We start from the raw sequence: 26,718 nt of genomic DNA, 5'->3' as shown, positions 1-26,718 counted from the left end.
GGGTCTATGTGGGGGTCCTGGTGAGGTCGGAGTTCACAATCCTGATGGCCTGAGGAAAGAAACTCCGTCTCAGTCTCTCTGTTCTTGCAGCGTGACTACGGAGGCGCCTGCCTGACCGCAGCAGCTGAAACAGTCTGTTGTTGGGGTGGTGAGGATCCTTCATGATCCTGCCGGCTCTGGTTCTGCACCTCCTGGTGTACAAGTCCTGCAGGGTGGGGAGTGTAGTTCCAATAGTGCGTTCAGCCGAACGCACTACTCTCTGCAGAGCCTTCCTGTCCTGAGCGGAGCAGTTGCCAAACCAGGCTGTGATGCTTCCTGTCAGGACGCTCTCTACAGCTCCAGAGTAGAAGGACTGAAGGATCCTCTGGGAAACTTTAAATTTCCTCAGCTGCCTGAGGTGGTAGAGGCGCTGCCTTGCCTTTCTCACCAGAGTGTCTGTGTTTGTTGACCATGTCAGATCCTCGGTGATGTGGACTCCCAGGTATTTATACCCGCTCACCCTCTCCACAGTAGTCCCGTTAATCCCCAGTGGTGAGTATGTCCTCTGTTGTTGTACCCTCCTAAAGTCCACAATCAGCTCCTTAGTTTTGGTGACATTCATGAGGAGGCTGTTGTCCTGGCACCAGAGTGACAGATCAGCAACTTCCTCCAGGTAGGCCTTCTCGTCGTTGTCGGAGATCAGGCCCACCACCACTGTGTCATCCGCAAACTTGATGATGGTGTTGGAGCTGAACCTGGCCACACAGTCATGTGTGTACAGGGAGTACAGTAGGGGGCTGAGGACGCAACCCTGGGGGGATCCTGTGTTCAGGGTGAGGGTGCTGGAGGTGTGTCTGCCCACCCTGACCACCTGTGGCCTGGCGGTCAGGAAGTCCAGGATCCAAGCACACAGGGGGGTGTTCAGTCCCAGCTCAATCAGCTTGCCGGCCAGTCTGGAGGGGACTATGGTGTTGAAAGCTGAACTATAATCAATGAACAGCAGTCTCACATAGCCCCCCCTCTGGCTGTCCAGATGAGAGAGTGTGGTGTGCAGTACCTGGGAGACAGCATCATCCGTGGATCTGTTTGGGCGATAAGCAAACTGCAGCGGGTCCATGGAGGAAGGGAGGAAGGCGCAGATGTAGTCCTTTATCAGCCTCTCAAAGCATTTCATGACCACCGAGGTGAGGGCCACCGGTCGGTAGTCATTCATACATGCTGGAGAAGCATTCTTGGGCACAGGGACAATAGTGGAATGCTAGTTACTGCCGATATGCAGGTGGAACCAGTGTATGAATGAGTGTGAATGGATGCATGATGTCATGTAGTGTTGAAGAGCTTTGAGTGGTCAGAAGATTAGAAAAGTGCTATACATGTCCATTTACCATTTTCAGTCTTTTCCAAATAAACTTCCTCACAGAAAACAACTTTCTGGGTTCAGGCAACAAAACGACTTAGTTTCGTAAAAGGTCGTGAGATACAAATGGTTTTAAGTACTTTGGTTTTAGGTTAAGGAAAGGATTGCGGTTTGGGTTGTAACAACTTATGGACGGAAGTTACATGACAACTAAATCAAAGATGACTTCTCGTTTGGAAGCATGAACGAGGGTCTGCTGGGGGACAGACCGTTTTTATTTGACTCTGTCGCTCTGCGCAGGGTTTTGCGGCCTTTATACATCCTTGTTCATGATTAAGTGAATTACATACAAATTGATTTCATATCTCAGAATTACAGCGCATTCACTTTCATATGCATAGCTGAGAACCACCTGACTTATTCACTGAATGAATATCTACACTATGTATCAGAGTGCAATTCAAAATCTTTTTTGCATACATTTTGTTTCAGTTTCAATAGCTCATCGTGTTTATCAATACTGACATAGGTACAAATAGGTAAGAATGAAGCTTTGAACAAAAATGTGTGCTTTTAATTAGCTATAATTCCTTTTTGTACCTCTCATTACGTTTGAGCTCTTCTCCACACCTACACAAAATACTATGAAATGTAATGTGTGCATGTGCACAGACCGTGTTTGTTTGACTCACTCTGTCGCTCTGTACGGGGTTTTGCGGCCTTTATACATCCTGATTCATGATTAAGTGAATTGCATACAAATTTATTTCATATCTAAGAATTACAGCGCATTCACTTTCATAGACATAGCTGAGAACCACCTGAATTATTCACTTAATAAATATCTACACTATGTATCTGTGATGTTCAGGCTCTCTTCCGCTCAGGGTTTTGGACCACAAACAGGGCAACAGTCCCCTTCTCTCTCTGCCACTGGTACCTACAGAAGAAGAAACCATATGTGAGGTTATTAATGCCAAATCAGCTCTTTTAAAACTACATCCAGAATATACAGGAAGCCAAGTTCCAGAATTGACTCACTGGCTCTGTTCAGGAACATGTAAACTGTCTCCCGCCAAAAGACTGAACACCCGCTCCTTCACAGTAACTATTGAGGATCCTTCCTGAAAGACGAGTGGGATGAAGACACACAGGCAGATCAGGACTGGTTGATCGTATGAAGCTACAGAAAGGAACAGCACATTTAATGCAACATACCATTTGCCAGATCCACACATCGCTTTGCCGCACTGCCGTCTCCGTCAGCCCGGGTCCAAACACCATCACCTGTCATGGTCCAATGCATCCATAATGCAATACTGACCACCAAAGCACTTTTTATTTTTTTGTTTCTAGGTCAACAGGTCATGGTATAAAAAATGACACTATGCTACACATCTCCACTACTACTGCCAATGGCCTTTTGGGGGGGGGGGGGGGGTAATCTTTGGAAATATATACATCTTTTATTTTTTTGTTTTTTTAACAAAGAAATATTAAATTTCAAAGTAAATGTTCCATGTTACAATTAATATTATTGCTGTGTATTCTATACACATGGTATCTAGTCCATGTCCGTCCTTACTGGAAAACGGACTCCTCTTCTCCTGAAGTCTCTCCCTTCATAAGCTTGTTTAAAATGAAGGCCGGGTCTTGATCCATGGGGTAGGACACAGTGTTACTGGAGCTGCCATGTTGGAGGGTTACAGCAGCGACACCTCCGGTTGCTAAAATAAATCAATAAAGCATGGAATGCTTTAGGCCGTGGCAACCTTGTAATTAACCGGTCGCTAGCAGAGCGGTATACAGGGTCCATAACATCATGTCACTCTGCCGCAGTCCAATTATGGACACTTTCATTCCCTGGTTGCAAAAAAGCAAGATGGCAACAGCCAAAATGCCAAATATTGAGCCTTCAAAACCGCAGTCCACAAGCCAAGGGGGGACGTTTTGACGACTACATCCACTTCCTATACACAGTCTATGAGACCAGATTTCACTGTGCATGTGTTGTGCCACAATTATATGATGCATCTCTTGAAAGTATTTCCCATCTGAATCAATGGTGTAAGGATCGAGGACGACATATGTTGTACATATTATGAAATTGTGATAAAACTACAACAGCTTTACCTGAATCAAAAAGTCTATAAAAGGCACACGTATTAATTTAGGATTTAAATCAGCAACTATCTGATCAAATAATAAGTCAACAAGAATTTTTATTTTGAGCAGGATGCTCAGTATTTGAAAAGTTGAAACTGTGAAACCTTAACGAAAACCCACGGGTGAGGATGTGATTTGTGGTACCTCGGTCTCAAACTGAGGTCCAAACATGTCGATGGGACTGCCACCGGCCATGGAAGGCCTCTGCTGGTCCAGCCAGTCTTTGAAGGAGAAAGGGGACATCACGTTCATGGTGTTCAGCTGGAACGGGGGTTCTCCAAAGACTTCGTCTGCTCACCCAAACACAAGCCATAACACCAGTTTAAGACTGACAGGGATCTTCAGATTTGACTTCTTTTTTTTACAGGAATCCTAAAGAAAAATCTCTCACTTGGATCAGGCTTTCCTGTTTTAGCCTGCTTTGATGCCATGAACCTGCAATGACAAACTGCCTTAAAACTAATTACCAGATTTGATGGAGACTGTTTGTAAGTGTGACGAAGGAAAGATGTCTTACTCTTTGATTAATGGCACCAGCTGGGTTCCGAGGTTCTGACAGTAAAACCACTTCTCATAGAGGGGGTTGGTGGTATTGTCCACATAGTACCTGAAGGCACCAGCACAAGCTCATGTTAATGATGCTCTTTTATAGATGTTTGTTTTGTCTGTACTTTCTTGATGAATGTTCTGGTTTATTTGTACATCTAATGATGTATTATGGCCATCAAAAGATTAAGATGGCCATTGAAAGATTAAAACAAAATGACCGAGTGGGAGGAGGAGGAACGCATTTTTCAGAATGAAATCGAGGATAAAACAAAAATCCAGAATATTCTCTGAGATTATATAGTAATAAAATTAAAATTAAATATTGTTTGAGATTTTGAAGACATACACTTAAAGTGATACATTAATCAGAATTTGTTTTTTCCTGTATGGATTTTATTCTCAGATAATATTAAACGTTGTTTCTCATAATGTACGACTTTAATCAAGGAAAATCCTATTTATTTTCCTAAAATTTCAGATCAGATCAAATGAAAAGAACTTAGTGTTCAAGAAGGTAGTAACAGTTACTAAGTTCATGGAATTGGCCTGTTACAATATTACCACAGTCGTTTTGTACCTGAGCAGGAAGAGTTAATTTTTTTTGTTGATAAAAGACTGTGCTCTAATGTAACAGACAAGATATTTGAAAAGCAGATTGTATTTTAAATTTTTTGTTTTGCAACGGAAAAAAAGATGATTACATGTTATGTCCAGAATGTTTATAGCTAACCTCAGGCAGTCGATCTCAGTTGGGAGCCGTCTCCTCTCCACCACCAGTCCAACAGTGTTGGCCTGTCTCTGGGGGGAGTGGGGGATCCGAGCCGGCAGCAGGAACATCTGAAGGAGGCAGCAAAAGATGCAAAGCAAAATGTCGGAGCAAAGCAGGGTGGATGAGACAAAGTTCACCATGTACGGTTTACGGAAGTAGGTGTACTGCAGCACTGTAAATGTGAAATCCTAAAATACTATGAACTTACCTGTCCCTCCCCGATGTGCACATCCTTGTGTTTTCCATTTTCGATCACCTTCAGACACATATCCCCCTTCACTTGGTAGAACAGCTATAAAAGACGAACAAATATCATGAGAACCATTTAGTTGTTTTCCAAACTAGGCAAGAGAGTGGAGCAGTACAACCAAACGCTAAATAAGACATTCTTATGCTGCGGTCACAACAAATGTGTTGAGAAGATTACTCGCTGGACTATTTGTGGTTTATTCACGTCATTCGCGGGGTGGGGCTTATCTACGTGGAAACAGTTATCATTTCTGCCATCCACCATGGAAGAACTAAATAAATTCACAATATGACTGGGGATCTCAATGTTTTTTTGTTTTTTAAAGAATTCTTTTCCCAATTTGTCTGGACTTTAAACTGTGAGGTCGGTTATCTGTGAATGTAAAGCAGGTTAATGAGAGCCTCAGCGACAGAACAACTTCTCTCTCACCTCCTCCCCTTCCTCTATATGGTAATCCTTCCTGGTATTGGGACCTCCGACAAACATGATGATCAACTGGGAAAAGTGCCTGCGAGACAAGAATTAAAGACAACTTGGTACACTGACAGTTATTGTGATTTGAAGAGATTGTCAAATCTGAGTTTTAAAGTTGTGAAACACAGATTGGTCATCATGCGATCCAAGAAGTAAGCAACAACGTTGCTTAGATCCAAAGTAAAACTACTCACATGAGCTTGTTGCACACTGGTGGTAGGAAAGCTTTCTCATTCGCTGCAATCCAGTTCTTCACATTCTTAAGAGGTCTGTCGCTCATTTTTGCAAACTCACTGTGCTTTGTGCCACCAGTGTCAAATCTCTCTGACTCTGCTGGTCTAAGCAGATCAAACAACGTGAAGAACACTTAAAGTCCAAAATGCAGAAGTGAATGTTTGGTGGAAAGGGGGAGGAGTTTGGATCCCCAAAAGAGATGAAAGGTCGCTTGACTGATTTGACTGTGCAGATAGATTGGAATTTGAACTTCAAAACAAGTCAATAAAAAAGAAACAAGGTTTGAAATGGCTTTAGGATAGCGATGTCTTGGTGGTTTAAAACACAATATATTGTTCTTAGCCTACCATAAACATTTTGGTGTATATTCATAGAGCACAACAAAGTTCTAACTACATTATGATTTGATATTGAGTATTATTATATTGTATATAAACCAAATAAATTCAAAGCAAATGTCACATTAAAGCTGAGACACATGTCATAACGTTTGAGCTGAAATTGGAAACCAAATATTTTCCATAATACAATATCCTATTGAACTCAATCCTCTCCAATGTATCCTACATACTGAGACTACACACTGCCTCACTTGAATTAAAAAGATATAAGAAAATCTTTAGTCTTTGATGGTACTGTGCTCGCTTATCAATCTAACAGCATTAGCTAGACAGTGCCAAACCATCTATTGCCATGGCTGTACAATGTTCGACAACCTCACACATCTTCTCCAAGGAGACATGAATGGGTTTGTTCTGTGTTTTGAAACCTGTTATGGATTTTATTGGTGAAGACATGCTGAAATCATCAAACTGAAAATAAAATGATTGGAAGAAAATAAACATAGCCCCTTGATGAAAAAAAGTGTGAGGACACCTGTGATCATTACATTATTGCCTTGTAGCATGTGTTCTGATAATCCAATAAATAATAAATTAAGAAATTAATTGTTTACAAATGTAAAGTACTTTTATTATTTAGATAACAACTTTAGTGTGAAATGAGCCCAGCAGCTTTGAGTAAAATGCTAGAAAAAAATATTATAAATATATAATATAATATTTGCAGCTCTGCACTGACTATGCACACAAATACAGGGGGAAACAGATATAGGAAATAGTTTGATTTCACTACACTGGTTTATTCACTCAAGCAGAAATCATTGGTATTTGCTTGTTATTTAGACAATGTGAGTCAGTGTATCCAGATGATATAATCAAGTTATGATTCCTTTGAAAGATACATTTTCATATTGAACATTTGCAGAGGTTTGAGGCTGGTAATAAGTTGATGATCATTGACACGCTGAAGTCATTCCAGATAATGAAAACTCTTTATTTGAGCTCATTTTCCACCAGGTGTAGTGATAAAAACTGCCCACTAGATGGAACTGATTCATATATATATTTATATTCTCTATGCGTTTATAATGTCAAAAGAACATTTATATGAATTGCAAAGATGCCTGTTTAAGAGACATTTATTGTGTGAAGTAAGTTTTTATTTCCAAAGTTTTTATTCACAGCAGGGGAAAGAAGTTGGTTAAAAAGTTAGCCATTATTGGATTTTTATATATGCTTCAATGCAAGAGTATCTGTTATTGCATTTTAGTATTAGCTACAACGCACCAATCGTGATCTGTGGCAATTACTGGCCCTAAATGTTCATACTATATTATTATTTATTTATCCATGGACTTTTTTGTGTGTGTATTTATTTCATATTCATTGAATGTGTTGTAACTCTGTACCCCTGTATATTCTGTATACATGGCATCTATTGCTTCTGTCAATCCGGGGAGAGGGATCTTCCTACAGATTGTAAAGCCCTCTGAGGCAAATTTATATAAAATAAACTGAATTTAAAATAAACTGAATTTAATGTAGTTATACTAACCTATACGTTTAGTACTTATATGGCCACCTGTAATGACGGAATTATTATCATTTGGTAATTTCCAAAATATTGCAAAAAGATCTTGTAAATGTATCTCGTATTGTACAACTTAAAGTCCACTTTGTGTGACAGGTGTGTGGAACATGTCGCAGCCAGTTGGGAATTCACGGTTCAGCAGCGGAATCGGGCCTCGGTGGTCACGTGATTTTTGAGAGGGAGGTGCCTGCCTTCTGACGATGGCCGCCCAGCGTGCTGCACGCAGACATTGTTCCTACAAAATGCCGTTACGTTTGTAGTTTTGATTTTTTAAACTGTTACAACAGTTGATTAAGCGCGTGCCAGGTTCCAGGAATCCAATAAACACTGTGCACTTTGTGAATCAATTAGATATGAATAATTTCTCAGCATTGCGCGCTGATACGTTATCTTATAAGAAGTGATTCCGGTTCAGTGGGAAGGTTTGAACTGCTCTCTGGAAAGTGACCATTGTTGTAATCAGGTCGAAGCTGTTATCATTTCTACTTGCTGAGTTTCTTAGTTTTTTTACGGGTTTACAGCAAGAAAACAGCGCAATCTTTTCAGAGTGTCATGAAAGAAATGTCCAGGTAAGTCGTGCACGTGGCGCATTATTCATTGATGTCCGTTTTTGTTCGTGTATAAGAGTCCTGAAGAATAGGCTAAAAGCTAACGTTAGCCAACTGTCACAACAACCAAACAAGGCCTGCAGCCACTGTTTGCTGGTTAGCCCGCTTGTTTGTTGTTGGGTAACTATTGCGTGAATGCGCCTAACTAAATTAACTGATACGACTTGCTTCTTTTTGAGAAAATAACAACCGCTAAACTGGTCTGATTGGCAAGCGGGTCGTTGTCCAATTTTATTTTTCCGTAGCAACGAGCTAACGTTTAGCGTTAGCTAACTTGCTAAATTAGCCCATTTGTTAGCGCCTCGAACCTGTGTGTAGCCTCTCGGCTAACGTCCGTCGATAACCGAGCTCGTTTTCGAACACGTTTCCGCGATTATATTAAAGTCACCGTTCGGGTTTGCAATTGCACACAACCGTAAAGTCACGAACGCGCTCTTTGTTCAAGTAAAGTCCACGACGCACATTGCTGTCAGCTGCGTGTAGCGTGTTTACACATGGGCTCGCGGCATTAATGCGAAGCGGAGCAGAAACTAGCAAAACACTTTTAACGAATTGCGGCCGTGGCAGGTTAATACATTCACTTTAACTAATGCAGACGACGTTTGAGAAACCACGAATTGGAGAAAACCATTAAAAACATATCGTAGTAACGTTGTCCGTCATTGCTTGTATTGTTCCCTCGCAGCACCATGCCTGGCGGGCAGCAGCCTCAGAAACACTACGGCATCACCTCTGCCATTAGCCTGGCACCCCCACGAGAAATAGACAACCAGTACACCAAGAAGCTCTGTGACGCTATGAAGCCTTTTGGGGTGTTTGAAGACGAAGAGGAATTGAACCATAGGTGAGGAACAGAAAGTGTAATTTTCTATTAACCATAGCCACTGTGGGGCGTCTTTGACTGCAATGAATTCCATTGCAGCGATCACATTTATAGTTATAAGGTGTGCACACAAAACACATGAACTCTTGTAACACAATGCACCAGAACTTATCTTTCAACTAAATATAAACGTAACGGCTTAACAGAAGGTAGCATTTATTGTATAGCTTTTGTAATGCATTTTATTTTTTCATATTACTACAATGTGTAGTAATGCCCTAATGCCCAAATGCCCTAATGCTTAAATGTAACAATCAACTGAGTTTGTAAATGCAGTGCGTTTATCATTTCCATTCTCTCTGTGATTCATTGAGGGAGCCAGATTGTGATTGAAATGCCCACTAAATTTTTTTTCTCCATTTCAGACTTGCAGTTCTCGGGAAGTTGAATAACTTTGTGAAAGAATGGATCTCAGAGATTAGTGAATTGAAGGTTGGTTTTGTAGACTCCGTTTTACATAAATGGTGGTTATCTCATCACAAAAGGTATCTGTTATGCCATACGGTTAAACAACATACTGATTTTCACTGTATATACCTGTCTCCCCTACAGAACCTCCCACCATCAGCTATAAGCTGCGTCGGGGGCAAGATATTTACATTTGGTTCGTACAGACTTGGAGTGCACACAAAAGGTACGTCTAGTCATTGCAGTGACATCAAATCACTTTAAATGTAGATGACATCCCATGTACTGTGTGCTGGGCTTATATTGGCATTCAAAAGGGACAGGGAGAGGGGGGATGTATCTGGACGTTACTGCAACCCAGCACTAGGGTTGGGTTCCGGAAACCGGTGCCAATGTGGTACCGGTTCCAATACAACCGGTATTACCCGGACCGAAACGCAACGCACATTTCGGTGCTTCTTTCCGGTGCCTGAGCCGATTGAAATTGAAAAAAACTATTGTGAACTTCTCTGGTGACTCCGCCCTGTCAGCAGGTTACGATAGCCTCTCATTTAACTCTGACAGCGGAGGCATGCGACGTGTGTGACTACGTGAGCCCGTGTCGAGCACACCAGCGTCAGGCTGGGCGCGATGGGGAGACCGTCACCATCGGTCCCCCTGAACACGTGGAGACCGATTATGACGAGCAGCCTTAACTCAGATTAGTACCGTAACGTTGATTGCAAGTCTTGCATTCATAAAAGTAGCCCAAGAAAGAATAAATTATCCATTATAACCATGTTTAAGCTAGCTCGTAGCTAGCGCTAGCTCCGAGCGTGACAGTCTGCTAGCAGATCTGTTGATGTCCAGCGGTCGGCTGTATACCGGTGTTACCGGGAATATAATGACGGAGGAATAAAGACCGTGGGGCGTCACTTTGTTTCAGTGTAACTCTCGCTGTCAGAAGCAAAACTTTATTTGTCACGTGTCATCTTCAGTCCCTCTGATTGGTTGTTCTCTTTGCCCATCAACACAGTGACAGGTTAACCCTATAAAGTCTGCACATGACAATACAAATCACATCATATAATGGAGAACATATATTGTGTATGTTAACAGTCTGATATCTGTTGTTTGTCAGTGCTCCATGATAACGGCTTCTACAGGGAATATGGCCAAAGAGGTTTTTAATGTCCTTATTGTGCGTTTAAAAAAAAAAATATCGGTTCAGGCACCGTTTAGGCACCGGTATCGTTTTAAAAGTACCGGTTTAGCACCGGTATCGGAAAAAACCCAAACGATACCCATCCCTACCCAGCACTCAACCTTGTCTAAGCGGGCCTATCTCGTTGTTTTTGAAAACACAGTTCAGCCTGACAACACTAAAGCACAAGGCTGGTATTGTCACAGTCCCCTGCTTTTGAGAGTGTTTTTGAAAAGTCTGAAAGCTGTGTAAACATTAGCATGCTATAGACTGGCGGTATAAGGTGTTAATGCATTTGGAGAACCTTGTTGCTTTCAACAAAAAACGCAACAAGTTGAGGATATAAAAATGATATATAAAAAAGTTAAGCCAATGCAATACATTAGGGATGCGCCGATCCATATCGGCCGATATTCCCATTATCGGTTTTGATCGGCGTTCTCAAAACGGCCGATCAGATGACGTAACAACTGCGAGAACTATTAGACGTTTCAATCGCAGCGCATCGCAACGGAGACGATGCGCCCGGCGAGGGCCGCAGAGTGAGAGGTCCACGAGGGGATCCTCACGCACCGAGCGGCGTCCCCGTCCCCCGAGTTGAATCTCTGGGTCGACTCAGCCGACTCTCACATGTCTGAGGCTCTGAGCCCCTATAGACTGATGCTCACGGTCAACGCATTCAATCGGGAGCGCGCAAGGGTTTTGATAACGTTCGCGGAAGGATTTAAGTGACAACATCCGGTTTTGCAAAGTTAGCGGAAAGAACCACGTGAAACAACATCCGTTTATCAAAATAAGATGTCGACAAATCAAACACTAACATATAAAAGTAAACAATTAACTGATTTTGTATCTTTATAGATCTTTTCTGAGATTTAGCTTAAATTATGCTAACATTTTTACTGAACCAAGGAAGAGTTTATAAAAATAAGTCAGACTTTTGTATGTTAAAAAAAGTCCTGTAAATAGATTTCCTCAAGAGTTCCAGGAAATGAATAATGCAGATGTGTTCCATACATATCTGAAATCCCCTACACTGGCAAACAAACAATTTTAATGTTTCAATTAGGACATTTTTCAAAGTAAAAGTCCTAAATGTTTAAAGAAATTGGTAATTTCTTTAATGTTTGAGGTGCTTTATATATGTTTTTCCTCATAGTCCTAGGCAATAATGCTACACAATAAATCAGGCATGAGAATCCCTCACCTTTCGGCAAAATAAGCCGTTTTGAAACCAAAATAGGTGACTTACGTCAATCGTGTAGATCCAAAGAGTTTTTGTTTTGGGGTAGGGAGGGGGGGGGGGTCAATTGGCCGGCCGGCGTTTATGAGATTGGAGTGGGACACGGAGAAAATGTGGAGTGGTGCTCTGTGCAATAAAACATCTTTGATGGGACGTGTCGCGTCTCGGCCAATCAGTGTCAAGATGTCATCGTTTGGTGGTTTAGGTTAGCTTGAATGTTAGCCCGCTACATCTGCTGCTGTCACGCTGCACGGTGTAGCGATGCTAACAAAGTACCCGTACGTTAAGAGCGATGTGATTTAGCATATTTTTAGTATCGATACTTCATTAAGAGAGCGCGGGATCAGAGCGCACGCGCTGCTCCGTGTCGAGCTGTCTGCACGCGCAGCACAGCGCGCACAGAGAGGGGCGTTAAGTGGCGGAATTTTCGGCTTTAAAAATAAAAAATGCCAGAAGTGAAATGTTTAAGTTCAGTCTGTAAAGTTGTGTAACTCTCCAGCTGCTCATCCTGATGAACTCAATCATCCGGTCAGATACAGACTAACGGCTTCATCGTGTATAATCAATGCTATGATGGCTCCATGTAGTTTCATTAATATCTTGTAGGCTAATAATAATATTACTGCCATTTGTTAAGTGTTGAAAAAGTTGGTAAAAAGTGAACCGTACAGATATTTTATTTATTACTATTATAGATAAATATACCAGTATCGTATTTATGGTATGCTGTTTTATGGTATTGTATCAGTATCATGATATTTATGGCAGGTATGGCATAGATTAGAAGATCGTGACAACCAGGTAGAGGCAGAACAGACTCGAGGAACAGACTCGAGGAACAGACTCGTGGCTCAGCAGAGCACAAGACTTGAAGACTTGTTCACGCCAACAACAACAAAAAGGAAGTTGGTTCATGAACGACCATATTATATACAATATTACTATTATTATAGGGCCCGATCACTGACTTGGTGTCAGAATGGAGGTACTATAGATTATCATACAACGTCCAACATCGATGTTCGTGGAAGTCCCCCCCCCCCCCCCCCGCGCGCCTATCCTTCTCACCTTTTTCACCCTGACCCGTTTTCATGCCTGATAAATAGAATGCTTCAATCGACACCGTGATCGGTATTTTCGGATTGGCAGATACTGATTTCGGTGATCGGCACCAAAAACCTGATCGGTGCATCTCTACAATACATGCATCGCAGAAAAATACATAGATTCTTTTTTTCTTTATACTTGCATTTTATTTTGTTGTACAACTAATAGAAGAACAAAAAAATGTCATTCAGTTTTTACACGATTCTGATTTAATAAGGATGTTCCAAAATAACCTGTAAAATTGATAATAGTGCTGATGTTGAATTATGTATTCATTGATTGGCATCAGCTGTAAGTCACAGAATCTTTTTTCAGTGCTTTGTGTGGAACAACCCTGTTACGCTAAATCAAATGTTGAAACTGACACATTATGCCCCATTAAATCAATTTGACGCAAGTTCCTGCCAGCATAGTGAGCCGAGTCATTTTGAGTTTAAAAAAAGAAAGAAAGGCTAAACAAGGTCATTTTCACAGGTGGTAAATGGTTTGGTGTTGGTTGAAAACTTTTTCCATCTCTGTATTGTGTTTGTGCTGGAGATGAAGAGCCTGTCCAAACATCCCTGTCACAAACAGATCATCGTATACATTTATTTGGCTTTCCTGGTCATTTTAATTCTAATTCACGCTTCATAATACAGATATGTGTTAATTTTTCTGAAGTAACACATTAAAGAAGTGAAAAGTTAGTGTGTAAAAGGAATTAAGCCCTTTGCCTAATTGTGTACGGATAAACATTTGTTTAGCATGTCTTGTTTTTTTATAGAATATTAATATCCTTTATAGTAAATACTGGGATACCACCATCTAAATCTGGGCACCTGTGGGTCAGTGGTGAGCAGGGTCGTCCAATCAGAGAATCGGCTGTTCGATCCTCGGCTTCGCTAACTCATGTCGATTTTTCCTTGGATAAGACACTTTACCGCAAAATGCACACTGTAGCTCTGCCTACAGTGTGTGAATGTTAGTTACCGGTACTGCTGATGTGCAGGTGGAACCGTAGCCCCTCCCATCAGTGTATGAATAGGTTTGAATGAGTGATTGATGTCATTTTGTGTTAAAGTGCTTTGAGTGGTCGGAAGACTAGAAAAGCGCTCTCCAAGTACAGGTCCATTATCTGATTTTGAATTTGCAACTACTTTTGGTAATCGGTTGGCATCCACACTACTTTGCAGCTTTATGCTCTTTCATTGAGACGGGGACTGCCTTTTTTCCAAGGGTTCTCTAGAGTTCGTCAGTATTTAGAAGAAACGACTATCTAAACATTTTATAGGCTGTGACTACAAAGTGGGGCCAGGTATTATCAATTGGACAGTTACCAAAAACGTATCAAAAGTACCGTCTCTCCTTGTTAATTGTCCATGATGTTTCATCCCATGAACTCTCTTTAGCCTTGAATGCAGCAACTTATCAGATTGTTCTTTGTAGTTGTTGATCATTTAACTGACTGGGCAACACAGAACGCACTGCTAAAAGTGAAACTGTTTCTTCCAGGAGCTGATATTGATGCCCTATGTGTGGCCCCACGCCATGTAGAGAGAAGTGACTTTTTCCAGTCTTTCTTTGAGAAATTCAAACAGCACGAAGAAATCAAAGACCTGAGGGTAAGTGGAAGTAAAGGAAGGCGCCGTTAAAAAAATAAGTCTCCAACCAAATGTTTTTCAGTCCAAAAAGATGAAGTAACAGAATACATACGCCACTGCTCCAAAGTGAGAACTCTGTTGTTTAGGCGAGATGAGTTGACTGTTTTTTTGCTGAATAGATGGAAGAGTTATAATGAAGTAACTCTCAGCGGAGAGAAATACTCGTGAGCAAAGCCTGTTATTTATTGTTAGGTCTGCTGTTAATGTTAATTTCCCAGGGTGTGTCTTTATTAATTATATTATATATATAATTATTTACTTATTAATTTACATGCTGGAAAAAGTGTACACCCTTTTTAATTTGTGTTGGCACGCTACATTTTATTTATATATTATCAAAGTAGCTGCTATTTGTTGAAGTGTACACTTTTGTTGGTATATAAATCTTATGTGTTCCTATTTTATCCAGCATTACTCTAAAAACACATGTTTAATATAAACACCAACATATACAGATTGAAGCAGAAAGTAGCCTCGTCTTGAATGTGTTGCTGATATTGTCTCTTGGTGCTTTTTCAAGGCTGTGGAGGATGCCTTTGTCCCAGTGATCAAATTCAAATTTGATGGAATAGAGGTAAGTAACCTTGAGATACAAGTGATGAAGAAAGAATCATCACAATATCAGATTTCGCATCACACAATTATCGTGGCCAAAATGATGAATCACGATGTTGCAGTAATTTTTAAAAAAAAGAAGCAGTTTGTCAAATTAATCTTTAACAGTCAATATTTGCATTTTGTCGTAAATCTGTATTAACATATCATTGTCATTTTTAATTATTACGGTAATTCAGGTCCATAAATGGGTCTACTAAAGAGCAGGGAAGATGTACAAGAGCACAGTCATAACTACTGTGTGTCTGTCTAAATGAAAAACTTCTGTACTTGTAGCTGTCATTCCTTGTTTACCATTTCAAAGTCATTAAAAAACTCATTCTAGTGAGTCATATTGCTTCGTCATTCCCAGACGGGTCACTTGAACTCGATTTCATCGGTCCGTGCCTTGTTTTTCTGTGTCTGTCTGAGCAGATTGACCTGCTTTTTGCCAGACTGGCCTTACAGTCCATTCCAGACAACTTGGACCTGAGGGGAGACTCCATCCTGAGAAACCTGGACATTCGGTGTATCCGCAGTCTTAACGGTACGCTGCATGGCCTTTACCCGCTTGTATGAGAACCAGTTTAATCTTAAACCCTCTGCTACTGGTGGATAATGGCCTTAACCGTAAGAGTGAAATGCTTTTCTCGCAGTGTTTTAGATTTCTGATGTTTTGTCTCAGGTTGTCGTGTGACTGACGAAATTCTGTACCTGGTGCCAAACAAAGAGAATTTCAGACTGACATTGAGAGCCATCAAACTGTGGGCAAAACGTAAGTGGATTCAAATGTTTTTGTAACTTTGGGCGCACTTTAAGGGCCTGTGTCCACATTGTTTCTAATAAGGAGAGGGAAAAACGCTGCATCATGTCTTATTTATGTATTTAATTTTTGAGGACTACACCTTCTTTTGCGGTTCCAGTTGAAAACCAGTGAACCGTTCAGAAAAGCGCTGGTGATGTCACTGTTGAAAAGAGAGGAGATACTTGTTTTGTCCGCGTCTGTCTATCCTGAGCTTCATGTCTCACACACAGAATGCATCAAAACTAGGCATGGGTATCGTTAGGATATTAGCGATGCCAATATTCTTATCGATATTGATTATTTTCTTTTGGGAAAATTGGACAATTAAGTAAAGATTCAACAGTGCTTCAACATTATTCTTGTATGTAAATGCAAGGTATTTCTAGAGCAGCAATCCAAAAAGTTTCACAATCTTTAAAATGTAACAAATGATATGAATGGATTATTTACCTCCTGCAGGTGGGTGCCCTCTGAGTTCAGTGCATTCAAAGCTGCACTCGTTTTTACCTCTCATTGCAACATGCCCTCTTTGTGCAGGCCGTGGGATCTACTCCAACATGCTGGGCTTTCTTGGTGGAGTGTCTTGGGCCATGCTGGTGGCCAGGACCTGCCAGCTCTACCCTAACGCTGTGGCTGCCACGCTGGTCCACAAGTTCTTCCTGGTGTTTTCCAAATGGTGGGCATTAGTTTAGCTCCTGCAATTCCATCTACATAATATGTTTCCTTTTCCATATGATGGCAGCATTTCCCCACCTGTTCCTACATTTTAGTGCGGTTTCTTTGTCACTTACATCCTACAGGGAGTGGCCGAATCCTGTGCTGTTGAAACAGCCCGAGGACAGTAATCTGAATTTACCTGTGTGGGATCCCAGAGTGAGTATGACACATGTTAATGGCGTCCTGTGTCGACACAGGAAGTGCCATCTGAACAGTTGCGAATTTCTTTTTGTGGGTATTGGTATTTGAAATTAAGCTAAACGCATCAGAGTTTTAGGTACATTTGTTTTTCTCCTATTTCATGTCTCCTCTGACCCGGAAAATGTTTCACCCATCTTGAGTTCCAATGCTCTTACCTCTGCTCGGAGGAGGCTTCCCCAAAGCAGCTTGGAGCAAGGAAGACTTCCCACATGGATGTCTTTTTCTATTCTTTCTTTTTTTATCAGACAGACTTGACCCTTTCATAAAAGTGCATTTGAGGTCACCTTCACACAGTCTTCCTATGAATATTATTTCTTTAGCCAAAGAAGTTTTTTAACCCTTGTGTTGCCTTAGGGTCATTTTGACCCGAATCAATATTACACCCTCCCCCCGCCTTAGGATTAATTTGACCCCATTCAATGTTTAATGTCGGTGTTCTTTCGGTAGTCAACAAACAAACATAAAGTGCCTCACACTTAAACTTGGAAAACAATATTAATTCTAATAATTTTCTGGAGGTTTTAATTGCTGGCATCAAATTGAACCCAAAGGGTAAAATATGTTAGTAAATATAAAGGTAACAGGAGGGTGAAACATTGAATCGGGTCAAAATGACCCAAAGGCGGAGGGAGGGTGTAATATTGATTCGGGTCAAAATGACCCTAAGGCAACACAAGGGTTAAAATAATAATACCATAAATTGATTTATTCCAAACTAATTGGTCTATAGCCTGAAGTGAAAAAAACATTCTAGCTGCTGTATCTGCTGTCATGTGTTTTGTGTCCCTTCAGCAATAAACGCATTTAAATTATCTACTGGTGTTGTTTTCGTTCGGTCACAGCACGGCCAATAATCACCGTGCATTGGGCCTAGAGTACAGCTTAAGATACTTTATAGCATTTATGTTCTTTATGAGACAGAGCTGATATCTAGCTCAATGTACACATGTTACAATTCGAGCATGTCGAACTGTAATATCTAAAAATGATTGGTGCTTACAGATCATGCAATTCAGTATCGCCCACAGACGGGTGATCCTGCTGTGCAGCCTCCATCAGTAACTGCAAACCCCTTCACATGAAGATTTAGAGGAGCACGTCTCATTTCACAATATGGTTCCTTCAATTCTCCTTCGCATTACTTGAAGAAGAAAAAAGATGAGAGGTAGTGGGCTGGGATGTATTGTGTGTGTTGTGTGCCCTTTGGTTTATGTTGCCTTTCAGAACGTGGTCGTGAAGTTGCCAGACACAATCAGTTTGGCGGGTTGAGTTTGCTGGGGAAGGCTCTGATTTCTGCCATCGTCCCTGTGCCGTGTTGTTTTAAATATATATATATATATTCTTTTTAGGTCAACCCATCCGACAGATACCACCTGATGCCCATAATCACCCCCGCCTACCCCCAGCAGAACTCTACGTACAACGTCTCCTCGTCAACGCGCACCATCATGAGCGAAGAGTTCAAATACGGTAAATAACGACGCTGCATTAAATTCAATATCTGTTCACATGCGTCTGAATCATGCCTAGTTTTTTCAAAGTTTAATGGTAATGCAACTAGCATTATTTTTTATTAAGTCTCAAAATGAAAGTCTAATTCTTTAAACTGATAATGTCTTTGTCCCACTGTCTGGCATGAACAGGCCTCAGCGTCACAGATGAGATTCTTCAGGGAAAGGCAGAGTGGTCCAAACTCTTTGAGCCGCCCAACTTTTTCCAAAAGTACAAGTAAGTTTTGACCGCCGGTCAGGATTATTTTTGTTCGTTCATTTTGTTCCGTGTCTTCAAAAGTCACTCCGTATCATGTTCGGTTCTGTCGACATGCGTTGTTTGTTTGACCATTTTTTGGGCCATAGATTACATGTATTCAGTTGAAACTAAACCCGGATGATGCAGGTTTCCCACCAGCTAATTGTTTTCATTGTTGGAGGCATTTGACTTCTCCTTACTGTCAGTAGAGTTTGGTCAACTGTTGTTTAGGAAAGTTCCTCCCACACAAGCGCCACAACTGACTTGTGTAAGTTTTAAGTTTAAGTTTCAAGTTTTTATTGTCACATCCCCTTTTATACAAGTATAAATAATAATTCGTGAAATTATGTGCAAAAAAAACCCGACAGCAGTAGCACTAAAAAAAGAATAAGAATGAGAATAACAATGTAATAGAATATACATCATGGCAATATATATAAATATATATATATAACAATGTAATAAAATATACACCATGGCCATAGATATTCACAGAATATGTTCTGTGTGTAGTGTTTGTGGGGTCTCAGTTCTTGTTCAGCAGCCTGATGGCCTGACTGGAAGAAGCTGTCTGACAGTCTGTTTGTCTTTTTACTGGATACTCGCGCCCTGCCTGACGGTAAGTAGAAACAGTTTGTGGCGGGTGGTTATTGTCTTTCATCATCCGTTTGGCCCTGGCCGCACCGCTTGCGTGTGTATATCAGGAGGGAGGAGGGAAGCTCACGATGTACTGATGCCGACCGCACCACCTCACCCCGTGCCCCTCCACGCGGGCGCGGTTGGTTGTGCACCACCGGTGATGCAACCCCTGTCAGAACACTCTCGATGGTACTGGTGTAGAATGTTCTGAGGATGCGGGGGGCCATGTTGAATTTCCTCAGTCGCCTAAGGAAATACAGGTTGTACTGTTGGTGCTGCTGCATCATTGTTGGAGTTACACTACCGGCACCTGTGTGAATGATTGAAGATGATGTTCCGCTGTAGACATTGTTTTCTAAGAGTGTTGATGATCAAAAGGCTGCCCAATATCTTCATATTTAATATTTTTTGTTCTGCTCTGTGCTGCAGGCATTACATTGTTCTGACCGCAAGCGCTTCCACAGAAGAAAACCACTTGGAATGGTAAGTGTCTGTAAAAAATGGAACTTTACTGCAATATATGGCTTGAATTGCCTCTGTACAACACCTCCTGATGTGTTTGTTTTTTTCCACCTCAGGATCGGCCTGGTGGAGTCAAAAATCCGTGTTCTGGTGGGAAACCTGGAGAGGAATGAGTACATCACCTTGGCTCATGTCAACCCCCAGTCCTTCCCCGGATCCAAAGAGAACCGCAACGAGTGAGTTCAGTTTTTATTCATACAAACAGCTTGGTGAGACAGGGCAACTCCTGCTAATCATTAATGAATAATTTCTTGTTCTTTGCCCTGGAATAATTGGAACATATAAACCTGTGTGAATACTGCTAGTGCAGATCAGTGAGTCATGAAGTCATCATTGGCGTATGTCTCCCACCGACTGCTAACTCTAGCTCTCCCTCCAACCATCATGAGACTTATTTTCCCCAAAATTACAAAATGTGGTTATTAAGGAGCAGTGGGCTGCAGTGAAGCGCCTGGGGAGCAACTGAGGGTTCAGTGTCTTGCTCAAGGACACTTGAACATGCACCTATGGGGATAGTGGGGATTGAACCGGGTAACTTGTGGTTACGGGACGACCACTCTCCCCATGAGCCGACCAAATTAGTTTCCTAAGTAATAGTGATATGCACTACAGCTGCCAAAGCCAAATTCATGGTGCATTCACACACACAAACGAATGCATAATATCCTGGTGGAGAAAATAACCAAAACTTCACTGTTTTTACGTTGCTCCTTGTGTTTCTGGAACAGGAACGACTTTGTGTCCATGTGGTTCATTGGGATCATCTTCAAGAAAGTGGAGAACGCGGAGAGTGTGAACATTGACCTGACCTATGACATCCAGTCCTTCACAGACACTGGTAGGTGCTGTCACATCACTCTGTTGGCGATCGTGGGACAGCCTAGTCAAAAATATTTACGATAATGCAGACTTCAGGACATTTACTATTATACCATACACTACAACTATATGAAATGGCTAGATTCTGATGTTGGCCATCACTAAATGATACAACATTGTTTTCTAATGTCCACGTTTTTTATTATTATTAATAACCTGGATCATTTATCATATGTAAATCTACTCCTAGTTGGTATAAATGTGAGGGGCAACCTGCAGGGACCTAAGCCATGAAATAGCCTTAACACATAAGATTCAAGGCCCTGTAGCAGAATTAACTTTCAGAAAGACAGTATTTTTAGTATACCATATTACCAAAACATTGCCCAACCGTCAGCGGTTGCTGCAAGACTCGAGAGGTAATTTGGGAAACTAAAATATAAAAAAATTCAAAGTCTCTTCCGAGAAGAAACTCAAACCAATTTTTCTACATTCCTGCTTGTCCTCAATGATCCCGAACACATGTCGCTCCCTGCAGTGTACAGACAAGCCAACAACATCAACATGCTGAAGGACGGGATGAAGATCGAGGCGACGCACGTGAAGAAGAAACAGCTCCATCAGTACCTTCCTCCTGAACTAGTGCAGAAGAAGAAGAGGGTGAGGAGTCTTCTCGCGCATCTTGGGACCAAAGTCTTCATACACTTTGATGGTTGCTGACTGAATGTGTTTTCTCTCTGTCTATTGTATCTCACTTTGTTTCTTTTTCCCCGCAGAGCATAGCGGAGTTGAACCGTAGCTCCAACGGGGGGAGCTCCAAGCGGATCTCTCTGGACAACAGTCACCTGGACAGCTCCAGAGACACAGATTCAGGGACTCCCTTTAACTCCCCACCCAGCAAACCCTCGAAGCCCACGTCCGACACAGAGGACAGGTGTGATGCACCTCTACGCTGTATTTCTCACCAAATGCATTTACATTTTGTTACTGTCAATTGCAGTTCTGCCAGATATTATTACTATTTCCAAGGGGCTCAGATCCACAATATGGTTCTAAGCGAGTATTTATGTCTTGTGTATTTTGTAGCGTCAGTCCTCCAAAGCAACTTTTCATAGAAGGCTCCCCATCATCAGCAGCAACAACAACAACATCTGCTGCTGCTGCTACAGCTGCTGCAGACCAAGGCATATCCATCACGGTTATTGGATCTGGTGAGTTGAACTTTTCCAGGCTCTATTACACACTCTGGTATAGGCTGTTAAATATCAGAATATTTGCATAAAGAGTCATATGACCTTCTTGCCGTATAAGACGTTACATTACAAACATTTAAAATCTAGAGAACATTAAGCAACAGAATGTCTAGATGAAGGCATGTCCATTAAATGGATGTCGGAAGACTTATCACAATTTATTTATCCCCGATTTCACCTTGTTTGGCTCTCTGATTCCGAAGACTCTGCGGTCAAAGCGAAACCCGACTCCCCCCCGCCGGCCAGCAGCAGCGCCATCGCAGACGTGCAGCCCAACGCTGCAAGCAGCCCCAGAGAGGAGCCCAACGGCCTGGAGGACCCGGTCAACGGCGCTCCTGCCAAGAGACCGCTCTCGCCCCCGCAAGAGGACCTGGCCAAGAGGCACAAAGAGGCCGAGGTGAGGAGAACAGGAGCTGCAGTTTGTGTGTGTGTGAATATACAGTATATTTGGTGTTTGGCAGATTTAAATTGAGACTTTTCTTTTTTGCTGCAGGTGTCAAATGATGACTCTGCATTTAAAGAGCCATATCCACCGTCTTCTGAGTCCTGCACACATGGAGAAGGACCCAATATTGTAGGTGTTATTTACTCTAGCTGCTGTTGGGGATCGTATACAGACAGACAACGTAAAAATAACCATTATAACATTTTGCCTCTTCACCATTAGACCCCCCTTTCTGGTTCGAAGGCTAAGCCAATTCCAACCATCGATACCTCAAGAACACAGGTAACGTCCAGGCTTGGGTTCTGTTAAAACAGGGGGAAACTAATTTAAAACATTTAAAATTATTTTATTTTGTTCACAGTTGTAGAAGAATTTAATCTACAGAATACAAACCAAATAAGGACCAATAAAAATAGTCATACAAAAGTGTAAATATTACAAATAGAAAATGTACAGATTCCAATGATACATTTAGCTAAATTTGATGAACCTAGGAATTCTGGTATCGGAATATATGTTAATAGCAGCTTTTTCCAATAATACTCCCTGTAGCTGAACTATTGTAGCTCAGATTCATTCTTCCACTCTTATACCTGGTTTCCTTCCCTCCCATTTTTGTTTTACATGCAATGAGTTACATTTGTTGGTTGTAGAGACCTTTTTCTGCACATTAAAACAAGTATTTATGGAGACCTTAAACCTTGCCGCTAATCTTTTAAGTACAATATCTGGGTCATATGCACACCATCTAAACTGATTGCCGCTTTAAAATACTTTCAAATCGTTCTATTGTTCCACAGCTTGCGTGGCACACAGATCCATGGATATCCCAAATTGATTTATAATGCCGCTTTTTCCGCTCTCAGAGACTTCCCAGCATGGAGCTGCCAGACGCCTCATCGCCTCTCCCAGCCAGTACAAGCTGCCGCGTCGTGAAAAATTCCATTAAACTGGCCCTCAACCGCCCCAAGTGAGCTTCAAGTTTTTTCCCTGAGATTGAAACGGTTAGTGTCTTTATTTTATTTTTCAACTTTTTAATTTTGTGTTTCTCTGCTTATGTAGCATCACACCTCCCAAGCCCCCAGTGTTTGAGAGCACCCTTGTCACCGACGCTCCTCCTCCTGCCAGTGAAGAAAAGGGCATGTCCATTCCCGTCATTGGCTCAAGTACGTGCAGAATCGTCTTTTTCTTTTCATCAAAAAGTTCAGCTAATTCATCAATAATTTGCTTGGTCCCCAGTTAATTTTGCCCCCCTAATAATGTTGATGGTACAATTCTAAGAATTACTTTGAAAATATGTTATTCATCAGATTTTCCTGGTACAAATTAAATGTACAGCACAATACTATAAAGTCGCTGCTAACCATCGCTATCGGTGCATCCCCATCAAAAGACTAAACCTGAATCAAGCATCAAAATTAACCAGATTTTTTTTGTCCCTTTTTCTTTCCTTAGAGCACGTGACGCCCAAGCAAGTGGTGCCCCCTGTCGGCAGCTCCATCCCCACGTTGGTGAGCCGAGGAGCCGACCCGCTGAACGGAGCGACCGCCAAGAGATCCCACTCCCCCTCTCTGGAGGAGCAAGCCAAGAGGCTGAAAGAAACAGAAAAGGCCAGAATTCACATAGTTTGAACACACAAATACAGACTCTGATTTATACATACGTAGAGTTGGGGGCTTCATAGTTAAGTCGATACACCTGAGACTTTGGGGTTGGTGGGGGAGGAGAAGAGTGTGTTTCAGGTCTGTCAAGTGTGAAGCAGCAGGATGGATACCTCGCCCTTAAATCTTTAGAGTACAGTTTTGCCAGTGGATAGGTGATTTGGTCAAACCGGTTGTTGTGAGGCCGGATGTCTTGAACACAACTGTCACGGAGATATCCGACACCAGAACTAATCTGTTTTCTTTGTGTTTTTTTGTTTTTTTACTCTTCACCCTGAGTGTTTAAACGTTGTATACAGTGCAGATGGAAAAGGTGCTGTTTCGTTTCTCCCCCGTCCCACGCCCCAGTTAACATGTTTTAAAACAGCTCGGAACATTTATCGACCCGCTTGTTAGACATACTTCTGTTTGTATGTTGTTTTCTGTTTCTTTTCTTTTCTCCCAAACAGAAACCTGTACAGTAAATGTTGATGTACATACCTTTTTTTGTCTTTAAAAAAAGAAGCAAAGGATCACTAAGTCTTTTGACCGTTCTATCGTAGTTTTATCGAAAAAGGAAAAAAGTGGGAAAAAAACATTGTAATTTTTCTTTTCTCTATTTCTTGTCCACCCCCCAAAAAAGTTTCCAGCCCGGGATATTTTTTGTAAAACACTGTATAGGTTTGGATACAGTTTGCAGGGAGGCTTTATTGAGGGGTTCACTCGGATACGACGGAAACCACAGCTATGACTCTTTGGACCACCCAAGAGCTCCAGGTTGGTATCGGACCTGGTGGTGCCCAGGTGATCAGACGCCCGGTGACATCAGTGCTTCTCAGGTGCCGGTAAGTGCAAAAAAAGAAGAAAAAGTAATCCTTTACGGTAACGCTGACGCTTTTCAGTCGCTCCTGTGGTTGGCACGGAGAACAAAGGGGACCATATCTGTCATGCCCACACTAATCCCTCTTGTTCAGTGTGGCTTTGGGGTCACAAGTGTCACACCTACTATGTCTTGGATTAAAAGAAAAGGTTACATTTTGCTGCTTGCTTTTCCTGGTGTGTTCGAGGCCCTAGATGTCCAGATGGTGAGCGAGCGCCGGACAGTTTAGGCGGCAAGAAAAATGTTTGAATATCGATTTTGTGTACGTACCTGTGATTGTGCGACGCCTGAAGTGGATTTTGTGGTTCATTTGGAGGGCAAAAACAAACGACAACAAAAAAGCATTTGTGCTAAATACCGTTTGACCCCCACTCCCCCCTCTGGTCTGTTAAAGCGAAGTCCTGGTTGAGTTTGCGGTGCTTTTGTGTAAAAACGCAAAATGGTTTGAAGCTTTTTGACGAATTGTGCTGGTTCATGCGTGTGTGTTCATACGTATGTTGTTGAACGCGTGTCTGAGAGGGAGCGTGCGCCCATAGATTGGTTGTGTTCATGTGCGAGAAAGAGAGAGAGATGGAATTCCCTTAGTTTTAGGGTGTTGACCCTCCGCGCCTCCTGTGGAGGTTCTTAAAAAGCATCTCCCGGTGGTGGTGAGGGTAGTCAGGAGACAACGCTTTATCCAACCTTCCATCTTTAAGGTCTGAAACTCGGCGACAGTTTGTTTTTGATTTTCAGCGCAGAAGAAAATATGTATACAGCAAAGTGTAAAGTGATGCTGAGGAGGTGCCGTCTCCTTCGGAGCAGGCAGAGGGGCGCAGGGACACAGGCTCTTTTTTCAGCATCAGTTGCCCCAAATAAATGTACAGAGAACCGTTTTCTTTTTGTTTTCTCCCCCAAAAGGCATATTCTTCATTTTCGGGGGGTTTCTTATCACTTTATTTATATTTGCATATTTGTACCATGTGTTTCTTTTTTTCTTTTTCTTTTTTTTAAATAGCATTCATAGCAGGTAGGTCTCTTTTTAATGAAATCTGCACCACTCTGTTTCAGAACGACTTGTGTTTTGCTGTTTGGAAACATTTAACAAAGCAGGTCATTTAGATGTTTGTTTCTAAAAATGTATTGAAAGGGTATTTTTGTATGTGTTTATCACTTCCTTTAAATGAGTCCGTACACCCATTAAACCCCTAAAAACTATGTCTGTGTCCTTTTTTTGTTGCACACATTTTTACAAGTGTTGTCAGATGTAGGGGTGGAAATAGACAGAGCACCATGACAGGTGGAGTTCCGTTAAATGTGAATTATTTGGGTTTGTACGGAAATTACCTTAAAAATGCGAACACACACATTCTGGGTATGACCAATCATGTGCAAATCACTGACTAGCATAAATCAAACCGCAGCCCAAATTCAAAAGTAATTATCATTTACAGTATAGAAATAACCATTTTAATTATTTAGCACATTTTGTACACTGGGGCAATTTGGTATGCTTTATTTGTTTGGTTCAAAGTGCATAATTATAATTGCAGTTTAATACTATTTTATGTAACAGCCGTGTGCAGTAAACCCTCATTCTAATGCACACTTATTCATTTTTTTTCACAGCATTATTTATTTTGTATAGCCTATATGTGACCTTTTATAAAGCCTTTTGATAAAGTATTTGAAATGT

At 41.6% G+C, this 26,718-nt stretch overlaps 2 protein-coding genes across 2 annotated transcripts; one reads left to right on the top strand and one right to left on the bottom strand.

Annotated features, from left to right (window-relative positions):
• Window positions 1-2,078: 2,078 nt before the first annotated feature.
• On the bottom strand, window positions 2,079-5,910 carry haao (3-hydroxyanthranilate 3,4-dioxygenase). The gene is made up of 10 exons (XM_056436149.1): window positions 5,739-5,910; window positions 5,500-5,578; window positions 5,029-5,112; window positions 4,782-4,888; window positions 4,020-4,109; window positions 3,894-3,937; window positions 3,647-3,792; window positions 2,555-2,623; window positions 2,378-2,460; window positions 2,079-2,276 (listed from the first exon to the last, which is right to left on the bottom strand). Exons 1-10 carry the CDS (start codon window positions 5,822-5,824, stop codon window positions 2,204-2,206), a joined length of 861 nt encoding a protein of 286 aa, XP_056292124.1. The 5' UTR covers window positions 5,825-5,910; the 3' UTR covers window positions 2,079-2,203.
• Window positions 5,911-7,944: 2,034 nt separating this feature from the next.
• Window positions 7,945-26,240, top strand: papolg (poly(A) polymerase gamma). Its single transcript, XM_056436124.1, has 24 exons — window positions 7,945-8,279; window positions 9,004-9,162; window positions 9,567-9,633; window positions 9,754-9,835; window positions 14,634-14,743; window positions 15,303-15,356; window positions 15,812-15,923; window positions 16,062-16,151; window positions 16,719-16,857; window positions 16,982-17,054; window positions 18,449-18,569; window positions 18,743-18,827; window positions 19,917-19,970; window positions 20,066-20,185; window positions 20,738-20,847; window positions 21,367-21,488; window positions 21,605-21,762; window positions 21,915-22,039; window positions 22,285-22,478; window positions 22,575-22,655; window positions 22,749-22,808; window positions 23,393-23,496; window positions 23,589-23,692; window positions 23,982-26,240. The coding sequence occupies exons 1-24, from the start codon at window positions 8,263-8,265 to the stop codon at window positions 24,155-24,157; spliced, it is 2,517 nt and encodes an 838-aa protein (XP_056292099.1). The 5' UTR covers window positions 7,945-8,262; the 3' UTR covers window positions 24,158-26,240.
• The last annotated feature ends 478 nt before the right edge of the window (window positions 26,241-26,718 follow it).

Source organism: Pseudoliparis swirei, chromosome 17 (genome assembly GCF_029220125.1).
Source record: "Pseudoliparis swirei isolate HS2019 ecotype Mariana Trench chromosome 17, NWPU_hadal_v1, whole genome shotgun sequence".
In the NCBI taxonomy this organism is placed as follows: Eukaryota; Metazoa; Chordata; class Actinopteri; order Perciformes; family Liparidae; genus Pseudoliparis; species Pseudoliparis swirei.
The sequence above is the reverse complement of the archived record's forward strand: the minus strand, read 5'-3'. Positions and strand labels throughout refer to the sequence as shown.